General features: G+C 43.7%; 1 protein-coding gene across 1 annotated transcript in view; it reads left to right on the forward strand.

Moving 5' to 3' along the window:
* The first annotated feature begins 215 nt into the window (after positions 1-215).
* Positions 216-13069, forward strand: part of ern1 (endoplasmic reticulum to nucleus signaling 1) — a 47374-nt gene continuing 34520 nt past the window's right edge. Inside the window, exons 1-2 of the mRNA XM_064953319.1 lie at positions 216-817; positions 10123-10237. Coding sequence (XP_064809391.1) covers positions 521-817; positions 10123-10237 — 412 coding nt within the window. The 5' untranslated portion in view covers positions 216-520. The remainder of the gene's footprint in view (positions 818-10122; positions 10238-13069) is intronic.

Raw genomic sequence — 13069 nt, forward strand, 5'->3', positions numbered from 1 at the left:
AGAGAGCTTAATAAAGGCATAGTTGTCTCTTCTCTGTTCTGCCACCATCTCTATTCTATTTCACCTGAACGAGCCGCTTGTTGCAGTGATCACAAAGCCGCGAGCCACACTGCGGTTTCCACGTGTTCTAAAGTGGCGTCCAGCTCATTCTAAACCCCGCCCCCCGTTACAGTCCAACTCTCCTTTTACCATTGGACGGAACGGCCGTCAATCAAACAAGAGGGCGGGGCCAGCCCCACATGATTTGACAGCAGGTCGCATTGCGCGGTTTAGGCTGAGTTATATACTTTATGATGGGTATGTTGGTGAGGAAAAACCGCCACACACACACAACCACTATCTTCTCTGTTATTTAACTATTTTGATCCGACTTTTTTGGACCATTCCGTAGGTCCTGACCGCCTACCGACGAGAACCAAGGACACCCTCTCTAACTGACGTCACAGGATCCGTTCCAACACGGAAACCGTAATGGTGGGGGCTCGTCGTTTAGTCGTTACCTGCAGTCGGTATTGTTGTGATGGTCTCAGATCTCTCATCTACTTCTATCCACAACCTGTTACACACGTTAAAGAAAACACGTCAATCTGAAAGAAGACTAAGAAAAAATGTTCAACAAACGAATCCCTGTCGCTGTGTGACCAAAATGGACGATCGCTGGAGAAAGTTGACAGATAAATCGACCTCTGTTCTTGTAAGTTTAACACGTTTCTTTCCGTTGATCGAGATTCCCGTTTGTAGATCTACAACCATGGCGAAGTTAGCACGCTGTCTCCTGCTGCTGTTGCTGCTGTCTTGGAAAGGAACCGATTTACAGGTGAGTGTTTGTTGTTGTTTACTTGTTTATGGGGGAGGGGAGGGGGAAAACCCTACTGCGGGTGTGTGGCTCGCTGGGTACGGTGCCACTGTCCGGTTGGTCTATTTCGGGAACACGTACACACAGAGAGCGATAGAGAGAGAGAGGGGACTATAATACACTTCAAGAATAGTATGCTGGAAATGAACAAACCCCCCTCGCCTGTCTGTCTTGTCTTTCTCGTCCTGTCCTGTGTAGCTTACTTTTTAAAATGTAATCCGTTATAGTTACCTGTCTAACATTGTAGGCAATAACGTAAGAGAGTATATCGCTCTCCAGCTTTTTACCATTTGGATGCCTCTATATGTTGTAGTTTAAAGGTAAAGGTATTCGACATTGAAACGCGTGTGAACATTCCTTGTTAAATGACCACATATCCCTTTAAGGCGCCATACAGAGTCCGGTTCTATGATGCCACCCCTTGTTGAGTAAATACAGGAGTGTCGCGGTTAAACACACAACATGTGGTAAGCGGTCTCTTTGCTGAGAAGGAGACGGGGGGGTTATCTTGCTATTCAGGTTGTCCTGGTGTAACGGACATTTCGATTCCAGGTGAACCAAAAAAACAAGGAGAGCAGTTGTTGATAACAGTCAATCAAAGATCAATCCAGTTTAATACGATCATTTACGGCGACATTGCCAGAACAGAAGCAGGCCCGTTTTATATTATATTCAGTCTGTTCCAAACGAGTGTTCCAAATTCAGCAGTCTGTTCCAAACGAGTGTTCCAAATTCAGCAGTCTGTTCCAAATGAGTGTTCCAAATTCAGCAGTCTGTTCCAAATGAGTGTTCCAAATTCAGCAGTCTGTTCCAAATGAGTGTTCCAAATTCAGCAGTCTGTTCCAAATGAGTGTTCCAAATTCAGCAGTCTGTTCCAAATGAGTGTTCCAATTTCGGCAGTCTGTTCTAAACGAGTGTTCCAAATGGAACATCGGAACTCGTGTTTATCCCAGACAGTGAAAACAGGAAGGTGCAGAGCCTTGTGTTTTAATTACTCTAAACTCACTGTGAACTGTCCTCAGCTGGTATCCTGGTCAGAGAACAACACACAACTGTAGACAGTTTCACATACCAAGGCTTTGACCGTCTTGGAATTTGAGGGAACTGGCCAGGCCAATGTACACGGTCCACGACATAACCAATGGGGAGAGGGGGGATTGGCGCATTTCAGACTCAAAAGAAAGACATGGCATTTCTCTGCAACTTCACTATTACCTAAGTTATTAGTTACACTTTGGATTGGTCTATCAATACACCCAGTCACTACAAAGATACATACATCCTTCCTAACTCAGTGTATCAATACACCCAGTCACTACAAAGATACAGGCGTCCTTCCTAACTCAGTTGTCGGAGAGGAAGGAAACCGCTCAGGGATTTTCACCATGAGGCCAATGGTGACTTTAAAACATTTACAGAGTTTAATGGCTGTGACAGGAGATAACTGAGGATGGATCAACAACATAGTAGTTACTCCACTAAAGTAAAATAAGGCCCAACAACCAAAATATCTTGGTCATTTTTAAATGTGTATTTTCCCATATATAGACACAGCCCATGTGTTTTAATTAAATCAACTATATGTACTGAACTGATCTGATGCTTTAAGCACGCTGTTTGATTCAATTATTATAGATACACAAATGACTCGAGGGAGCCGGAGCCTCCCGGGTGGCGCAGTGGTTAAGGGCGCTGTACTGCAGCGCCAGCTGTGCCACCAGAGTACCTGGGTTCGCGCCCAGGCTCTGTCGTAACCAGCCGCGACCGGGAGGTCCGTGGGGCGACGCACAATTGGCCTAGCGTCGTCCGTGTTAGGGAGGGCTTGGTCGGTAGGGATGTCTCATCGCGCACCAGCGACTCCTGTGGTGGGCCGGGCGCAGTAAGCAAGCAGTATGTTGCCAGGTGCACGGTGTACCCTCCGACACATTGGTGTGGCTGGCTTCCAGGTTGGATGCGCGCTGTTTTAAGAAGCAGTACGGCTGGTTGGGTTGTGTATCGGAGGACGCACGACTTCAACCTTTGTCTCTCCCGAGCCCGTACGGGAGTTGTAGCGATGAGACAAGATAGTAGCTACTACAATAATTGGATACCACGAAATTGGGGAGGAAAAAGAAAAAAAAAGTCAAGAGGGAGCCGGAGATCTTGTGAACCTGAAGTTAAAAACAACTGAACCCGACAGTTCTCCTCTCTCTCCTGTTGGCTGTCTCAGATTCTGCCGTCACTCTCCTGAAGTTGCCGGTAAAAAGGCCACAACGAGGAGTCGGCAACCTTTCTCATGTGGCCCATTTATCTCACCGTTTCTACCGATCTGCCTGCCGGTTATGGTTTTCATATCCACATTTTCATAGTGGATAGTTTAATTTAGTTTATAATAACGTCCTCGTATTTTAATATCATTGTCATGTGGTTAATGAAAATTCAATCCAAACCTAAAAATGAAAATGAAACAAGCCTAAAAAGTAACTTTGATATAATTATTATAATTATTTATTTGAATTATGTAAAAAAACCAAATAAAAACATTGCAGCCTGCAGTTTGAACATCCTGATTTAAAATAAATAAATAAAATAAAAATCCTATAAATCACATTGGTTACACATGGCCTGTCTGCAACGAACTTGAAACATTGTATTAACTTTTGTTCTGGCTTGAAACTCCTGCTAACAAACACGCTGCATTGTATAAAATATTCTGGGAACCTCAGTTTCCTGCACCAGTGAGCTCAGGACAGCTGTAGGCTATTTGTTCAAGGGGATAATCAGTAATCAGGAAGGCCTATTTTGACGTTTCCACTGGATCAGAGCATGACATTGTTCCCTTTCACGCTGAGTGGTAGTCAAAAGGGAGAGAGAGCTGGAAAGATTTTCCAGGTACACTGAGGAACTATCTCAATGGATGTAAAAACAAGACTTAATGCAATAGTATCCGTAAAACACCAGTCTCAACGTCAACAGTGAAGAGGATAGACAGTCTAATGTACTTGTCCTCTTGCTCAGTTGTGCACCGGGGCCTCCCACTCTTTCTATTCTGGTTAGAGCCAGTTTGTGCTGAGAGGACCAGGCCAGCTATCTATCTAATCCATCCATCCATCCATCCATCCATCCATCCATCCATCCATCCATCCATCCATCCATCCATCACTGTTCAGACATGAGGACCAGACCAGCTACCTACCTATCTATAATACTGTATGTGTCTGTTATAACACTGTTCAGACATAGTCTCTCTCTCTCTCTCTACTCCCCAGGTGAAGTCAGTCTCTCTCTCTCTCTCTCTCTACTCCCCAGGTGAAGTCAGTCTCTACTCTCTCTCTACTCCCCAGGTGAAGTCAGTCTCTACTCTCTCTCTCTACTCCCCAGGTGAAGTCAGTCTCTACTCTCTCTCTACTCCCCAGGTGAAGTCAGTCTCTACTCTCTCTCACTCTCTCTCTCTACTCCCCAGGTGAAGTCAGTCTCTCTCTCTCTCTCTCTCTACTCCCCAGGTGAAGTCAGTCTCTACTCTCTCTCTCTCTACTCCCCAGGTGAAGTCAGTCTCTACTCTCTCTCTCTCTCTACTCCCCAGGTGAAGTCAGTCTCTACTCTCTCTCTCTACTCCCCAGGTGAAGTCAGTCTCTACTCTCTCTCTCTCTCTACTCCCCAGGTGAAGTCAGTCTCTCTCTCTCTCTCTACTCCCCAGGTGAAGTCAGTCTCTACTCTCTCTCTCTCTACTCCCCAGGTGAAGTCAGTCTCTACTCTCTCTCTCTACTCCCCAGGTGAAGTCAGTCTCTCTCTCTCTCTCTCTACTCCCCAGGTGAAGTCAGTCTCTACTCTCTCTCTCTACTCCCCAGGTGAAGTCAGTCTCTACTCTCTCTCTCTACTCCCCAGGTGAAGTCAGTCTCTCTCTCTCTCTCTCTACTCCCCAGGTGAAGTCAGTCTCTACTCTCTCTCTCTACTCCCCAGGTGAAGTCAGTCTCTACTCTCTCTCTCTACTCCCCAGGTGAAGTCAGTCTCTACTCTCTCTCTCTCTACCCCCAGGTGAAGTCAGTCTCTACTCTCTCTCTCTCTCTACTCCCCAGGTGAAGTCAGTCTCTACTCTCTCTCTCTCTCTCTACTCCCCAGGTGAAGTCAGTCTCTACTCTCTCTCTACCCCCAGGTGAAGTCAGTCTCTACTCTCTCTCTCTCTACTCCCCAGGTGAAGTCAGTCTCTACTCTCTCTCTCTCTCTACTCCCCAGGTGAAGTCAGTCTCTACTCTCTCTCTCTACTCCCTAGGTGAAGTCAGTCTCTACTCTCTCTCTCTACACCCCAGGTGAAGTCAGTCTCTACTCTCTCTCTCTCTACTCCCCAGGTGAAGTCAGTCTCTCTCTCTCTCTCTACTCCCCAGGTGAAGTCAGTCTCTACTCTCTCTCTCTCTACTCCCCAGGTGAAGTCAGTCTCTACTCTCTCTCTCTCTACTCCCCAGGTGAAGTCAGTCTCTACTCTCTCTCTCTACTTCCCAGGTGAAGTCAGTCTCTACTCTCTCTCTCTCTCTCTCTCTCTCTCTACTCCCCAGGTGAAGTCAGTCTCTACTCTCTCTACACCCCAGGTGAAGTCAGTCTCTACTCTCTCTCTCTCTCTACTCCCCAGGTGAAGTCAGTCTCTACTCTCTCTCTCTACTCCCCAGGTGAAGTCAGTCTCTACTCTCTCTCTCTCTCTACCCCCCAGGTGAAGTCAGTCTCTACTCTCTCTCTCTCTCTACTCCCCAGGTGAAGTCAGTCTCTACTCTCTCTCTCTCTCTCTCTACTCCCCAGGTGAAGTCAGTCTCTACTCTCTCTCTCTCTCTCTCTACTCCCCAGGTGAAGTCAGTCTCTACTCTCTCTCTCTCTCTCTCTCTCTCTCTCTCTCTCTACTCCCCAGGTGAAGTCAGTCTCTACTCTCTCTACTCCCCAGGTGAAGTCAGTCTCTACTCTCTCTCTCTCTCTCTACCCCCAGGTGAAGTCAGTCTCTACTCTCTCTCTCTCTACCCCCCAGGTGAAGTCAGTCTCTACTCTCTCTCTCTCTACTCCCCAGGTGAAGTCAGTCTCTACTCTCTCTCTCTCTACTCCCCAGGTGAAGTCAGTCTCTACTCTCTCTCTACTCCCCAGGTGAAGTCAGTCTCTACTCTCTCTCTCTCTCTACCCCCAGGTGAAGTCAGTCTCTACTCTCTCTCTCTACCCCCAGGTGAAGTCAGTCTCTACTCTCTCTCTCTACCCCCAGGTGAAGTCAGTCTCTACTCTCTCTCTCTCTACTCCCCAGGTGAAGTCAGTCTCCACTCTCTCTCTCTACCCCCCAGGTGAAGTCAGTCTCTACTCTCTCTCTCTCTCTCTACCCCCAGGTGAAGTCAGTCTCTACTCTCTCTCTCTACTCCCCAGGTGAAGTCAGTCTCTACTCTCTCTCTCTCTACCCCCAGGTGAAGTCAGTCTCTACTCTCTCTCTCTCTACTCCCCAGGTGAAGTCAGTCTCTACTCTCTCTCTCTACTCCCCAGGTGAAGTCAGTCTCTACTCTCTCTCTCTACTCCCCAGGTGAAGTCAGTCTCTACTCTCTCTCTACTCCCCAGGTGAAGTCAGTCTCTACTCTCTCTCTCTACACCCCAGGTGAAGTCAGTCTCTACTCTCTCTCTCTACTCCCCAGGTGAAGTCAGTCTCTACTCTCTCTCTCTCTACTCCCCAGGTGAAGTCAGTCTCTACTCTCTCTCTACCCCCCAGGTGAAGTCAGTCTCTACTCTCTCTCTCTACTCCCCAGGTGAAGTCAGTCTCTACTCTCTCTCTCTCTACTCCCCAGGTGAAGTCAGTCTCTACTCGACTCTCTCTACACCCCAGGTGAAGTCAGTCTCTACTCTCTCTCTCTCTACACCCCAGGTGAAGTCAGTCTCTACTCGACTCTCTCTACACCCCAGGTGAAGTCAGTCTCTACTCTCTCTCTCTCTCTCTACTACCCCAGGTGAAGTCAGTCTCTACTCTCTCTCTCTCTCTCTACTCCCCAGGTAAGTCAGTCTCTACTCTCTCTCTCTCTACTCCCCAGGTGAAGTCAGTCTCTACTCTCTCTCTCTCTACCCCCCAGGTGAAGTCAGTCTCTCTCTCTCTCTCTCTCTCTCTCTACTCCCCAGGTGAAGTCAGTCTCTACTCTCTCTCTCTCTACTCCCCAGGTGAAGTCAGTCTCTACTCTCTCTCTCTCTCTCTCTCTCTACTCCCCAGGTGAAGTCAGTCTCTACTCTCTCTCTCTACTCCCCAGGTGAAGTCAGTCTCTACTCTCTCTCTCTCTCTACTCCCCAGGTGAAGTCAGTCTCTACTCTCTCTCTCTACTCCCCAGGTGAAGTCAGTCTCTACTCTCTCTCTCTCTCTCTCTCTCTCTCTACTCCCCAGGTGAAGTCAGTCTCTACTCTCTCTCTCTCTACTCCCCAGGTGAAGTCAGTCTCTACTCTCTCTCTACCCCCCAGGTGAAGTCAGTCTCTACTCTCTCTCTCTACTCCCCAGGTGAAGTCAGTCTCTACTCGACTCTCTCTACACCCCAGGTGAAGTCAGTCTCTACTCTCTCTCTCTCTACACCCCAGGTGAAGTCAGTCTCTACTCGACTCTCTCTACACCCCAGGTGAAGTCAGTCTCTACTCTCTCTCTCTCTCTCTCTACTCCCCAGGTGAAGTCAGTCTCTACTCTCTCTCTCTCTCTCTCTACTCCCCAGGTAAGTCAGTCTCTACTCTCTCTCTCTCTACTCCCCAGGTGAAGTCAGTCTCTACTCTCTCTCTCTCTCTACCCCCCAGGTGAAGTCAGTCTCTCTCTCTCTCTCTCTCTCTCTACTCCCCAGGTGAAGTCAGTCTCTACTCTCTCTCTCTCTCTCTCTCTCTCTACTCCCCAGGTGAAGTCAGTCTCTACTCTCTCTCTCTACTCCCCAGGTGAAGTCAGTCTCTACTCTCTCTCTCTCTACTCCCCAGGTGAAGTCAGTCTCTACTCTCTCTCTACTCCCCAGGTGAAGTCAGTCTCTCTCTCTCTCTCTCTCTCTCTCTCTACTCCCCAGGTGAAGTCAGTCTCTACTCTCTCTCTACTCCCCAGGTGAAGTCAGTCTCTACTCTCTCTCTCTACCCCCAGGTGAAGTCAGTCTCTACTCTCTCTCTACTCCCCAGGTGAAGTCAGTCTCTACTCTCTCTCTCTCTACTCCCCAGGTGAAGTCAGTCTCTACTCGACTCTACACCCCAGGTGAAGTCAGTCTCTACTCTCTCTCTCTCTACACCCCAGGTGAAGTCAGTCTCTACTCGACTCTCTCTACACCCCAGGTGAAGTCAGTCTCTACTCTCTCTCTCTCTACTCCCCAGGTGAAGTCAGTCTCTACTCTCTCTCTCTCTCTCTACTCCCCAGGTGAAGTCAGTCTCTACTCTCTCTCTCTCTACTCCCCAGGTGAAGTCAGTCTCTACTCTCTCTCTACCCCCAGGTGAAGTCAGTCTCTACTCTCTCTCTACTCCCCAGGTGAAGTCAGTCTCTACTCTCTCTCTACTCCCCAGGTGAAGTCAGTCTCTACTCGACTCTCTCTACACCCCAGGTGAAGTCAGTCTCTACTCTCTCTCTCTCTACACCCCAGGTGAAGTCAGTCTCTACTCGACTCTCTCTACACCCCAGGTGAAGTCAGTCTCTACTCTCTCTCTCTCTCTCTCTACTCCCCAGGTGAAGTCAGTCTCTACTCTCTCTCTCTCTCTCTCTACTCCCCAGGTGAAGTCAGTCTCTACTCTCTCTCTCTCTCTACTCCCCAGGTGAAGTCAGTCTCTACTCTCTCTCTCTCTCTCTACTCCCCAGGTAAGTCAGTCTCTACTCTCTCTCTCTCTACACCCCAGGTGAAGTCAGTCTCTACTCTCTCTCTCTCTCTACACCCCAGGTGAAGTCAGTCTCTACTCTCTCTCTCTCTCTCTACCCCCCAGGTGAAGTCAGTCTCTACTCTCTCTCTCTCTACTCCCCAGGTGAAGTCAGTCTCTACTCTCTCTCTCTCTACTCCCCAGGTGAAGTCAGTCTCTACTCTCTCTCTACCCCCCAGGTGAAGTCAGTCTCTACTCTCTCTCTCTCTCTACTCCCCAGGTGAAGTCAGTCTCTCTCCTCTCTCTACCCCCCAGGTGAAGTCAGTCTCTCCTCCCTCTCTCTCTCTCTCTACTCCCCAGGTAAGTCAGTCTCTACTCTCTCTCTCTCTACACCCCAGGTGAAGTCAGTCTCTACTCTCTCTCTCTCTCTACCCCCCAGGTGAAGTCAGTCTCTACTCTCTCTCTCTCTACTCCCCAGGTGAAGTCAGTCTCTCTCCTCTCTCTACTCCCCAGGTGAAGTCAGTCTCTACTCTCTCTCTCTCTCTACTCCCCAGGTGAAGTCAGTCTCTCTCCTCTCTCTACCCCCAGGTGAAGTCAGTCTCTACTCTCTCTCTCTCTCTACTCCCCAGGTGAAGTCAGTCTCTACTCTCTCTACTCCCCAGGTGAAGTCAGTCTCTACTCTCTCTCTCTCTCTCTACTCCCCAGGTAAGTCAGTCTCTACTCTCTCTCTCTCTACACCCCAGGTGAAGTCAGTCTCTACTCTCTCTCTCTCTCTCTACCCCCAGGTGAAGTCAGTCTCTACTCTCTCTCTCTCTACCCCCAGGTGAAGTCAGTCTCTACTCTCTCTCTCTCTACTCCCCAGGTGAAGTCAGTCTCTACTCTCTCTCTCTACTCCCCAGGTGAAGTCAGTCTCTACTCTCTCTCTACCCCCAGGTGAAGTCAGTCTCTACTCTCTCTCTCTCTCTACTCCCCAGGTGAAGTCAGTCTCTCCTCTCTCTACCCCCAGGTGAAGTCAGTCTCTCCTCCCTCTCTCTCTCTACTCCCCAGGTAAGTCAGTCTCTACTCTCTCTCTCTACACCCCAGGTGAAGTCAGTCTCTACTCTCTCTCTCTCTACCCCCCAGGTGAAGTCAGTCTCTACTCTCTCTCTCTCTACTCCCCAGGTGAAGTCAGTCTCTCTCCTCTCTCTACTCCCCAGGTGAAGTCAGTCTCTACTCTCTCTCTCTCTCTACTCCCCAGGTGAAGTCAGTCTCTCTCCTCTCTCTACCCCCAGGTGAAGTCAGTCTCTACTCTCTCTCTCTCTCTACTCCCCAGGTGAAGTCAGTCTCTACTCTCTCTACCCCCAGGTGAAGTCAGTCTCTCTCTCTCTCTCTACCCCCAGGTGAAGTCAGTCTCTACTCTCTCTCTCTACTCCCTAGGTGAAGTCAGTCTCTACTCTCTCTCTCTCTACCCCCAGGTGAAGTCAGTCTCTACTCTCTCTCTCTCTACCCCCCAGGTGAAGTCAGTGAGTGTAACTCTACCAGAGTCTCTATTGTTTGTGTCTACTCTGGATGGGAGTCTACATGCTGTTTCCAAGCAGTCTGGAGACATCAAATGGACCCTCAAAGAAGGTCAGCACCCGCTCTCACGCCCACATACAGTATAGTGTAATAATATATACCTACAGTATAGTATAATAATATGTATAGTATAATAATACACAGTATAATATATACCTGCAGATTAGTTTAATAATATATATTATAATAATATACACCTACAGTATAGTAATAAATAGTATAACAATATATTGTATAATATATACCTACAGTATAGTATAACAATATATAGTATAATAATATATACCTACAGTATAGTATAATAATAATATATAAAGTGTAAAAACATATACAGTATAATAATGTATACCTACAGTATAGTATAATAATATATAGTATAATAATATATAGTATAATATACTAATTTATACCTACAGTATAGTATAATAATATATAGTATAGCATAATAATTTATACATACAGTTTAGTATAATGTATAGTATAATAATTTATACATACATACAGTATAGTATAATATATATAGTATAGTATAATAATTTATACATACAGAATAATGTATAGTATAATAATATATAGTATAGTATAATAATTTATACATACATACAGTATAGTATAATAATATATAGTATAGTATAATATATAGTATAATAATATATAGTATAGTATAATATATAGTATAATAATATATAGTATAGTGTAATATATAGTATAATAATATATGGTATAGTATAATAATTTATACATTCATACATTATAGTATAATATATAGTATAGTTTAATAATTTATACATACAGTGTAGTATAATATATAGTATAATAATATATAGTATAGTATAATATATAGTATAATAATTTATACATACAGTATAGTATAATATATAGTATAATAATGTATAGTATAATAATTTATACATACATACAGTATAGTATAATATATAGTATAGTATAATAATGTATAGTATAATATATAGTATAGTATAATAATTTATACATACATACAGTATAGTATAATATATAGTATAGTTTAATAATTTATACATACAGTGTAGTATAATATATAGTATAGTATAATAATGTATAGTATAATAATTTATACATACCTACAGTATAGTATAACAATATATAGTATAATAATATATACCTATAGTATAATAATAATATATAAAGTGTAAAAATATATACAGTATAATAATGTATACCTACAGTATAGTATAATACTATATAGTATAATATACTAATTTATACCTACAGTATAGTATAATAATATATAGTATAATATACTAATTTATACCTACAGTATAGTATAATAATATATAGTATAATATACTAATTTATACCTACAGTATAGTATAATAATATATAGTATAATAATGTATAGTATAGCATAATAATTTATACATACAGTTTAGTATAATATATAGTATAATAATATATAGTATAGCATAATAATTTATACATACAGTATAGTATAGTATAATAATGTATAGTATAATAATTTATACATACATACAGTATAGTATAATATATAGTATAATAATATATAGTATAGTATAATAATTTACACATACAGTATAGTATAATATATAGTATAATAATATATAGTATAATAATATATAGTATAGCATAATAATTTATAGTATAATATATAGTGTAATAATATATAGTATAATAATATATAGTATAGTATAATAATTTATAGTATAGTATAATATATAGTATAATAATATATAGTATAGTATAATAATTTATACATACAGTATAATATATAGTATAATAATTTATAGTATAGTATAATATATAGTATAATAATATATAGTATAGTATAATCATTTATACATACAGTATAGTATAATAATATATAGTATAGTATAATCATTTATAGTATAGTATAATATATATTATAATAATATATACAGTATAATAATATATAGTATAATAATATATAGTATAGTATAATATATAGTATAATAATATATACAGTATAGTATATAATATATAGTATAATAATATATAGTATAGTATAATAATACACTGCTAAATAAATTAACACTAAATAACACATCCTAGATCTGAATGAATGAAATATTCTTATTAAATACTTTTTTCTTTACATAGTTGAATGTTCTGACAACATAATCACACAAAAATTGTCAATGGAAATTAAATTTATCAACCCATTGGGGGTCTGGATTTGGAGTCGCACTCAAAATTAAAGTGGAAAACCCCACTACAGGCTGATCCAACTTTGATGTAATGTCCTTAAAACAAGTCAAAATGAGGCTCAGTAGTGTGTGTGGCCTCCACGTGCCTGTATGACCTCCCTACAACGCCTGGGCATGCTCCTGATGAGGTGGCGGATGGTCTCCTGAGGGATCTCCTCCCAGACCTGGACTAAAGCATCCACCAACTCCTGGACAGCCTGTGGTGCAACGTGACGTTGGTGGATGGAGCGAGACATGATGTTCCAGATGTGCTCAATTGGATTCAGGTCTGGGGAACGGGCGGGCCAGCCCATAGCATCAATGCCTTCCTCTTGCAGGAACTGCTGACACTCCAGCCACATGAGGTCTAGCATTGTCTTGCATTAGGAGGAACCCAGGGCTAACCGTACCAGCATATGGTCTCACAAGGGGTCTGAGGATCTCATCTCGGTACCTAATGGCAGTCAGGCTACCTCTGGCGAGCACATGGAGGGCTGTGCGTCCACCCAAAGAAATGCCACACCACCATGACTGACCCACCGCCAAACCGGTCATACTGGAGGATGTTGCAGGCAGCAGAACATTCTCCACGGCGTCTCCAGACTCTGTCACGTCTATCACATGTGCTCTGTGTGAACCTGCTTTCATCTGTGAAGAGCACAGGGCGCCAGTGGCGATTTTG

Source organism: Oncorhynchus masou, chromosome 5 (assembly GCF_036934945.1).
Source record: "Oncorhynchus masou masou isolate Uvic2021 chromosome 5, UVic_Omas_1.1, whole genome shotgun sequence".
Taxonomy (NCBI): Eukaryota; Metazoa; Chordata; class Actinopteri; order Salmoniformes; family Salmonidae; genus Oncorhynchus; species Oncorhynchus masou.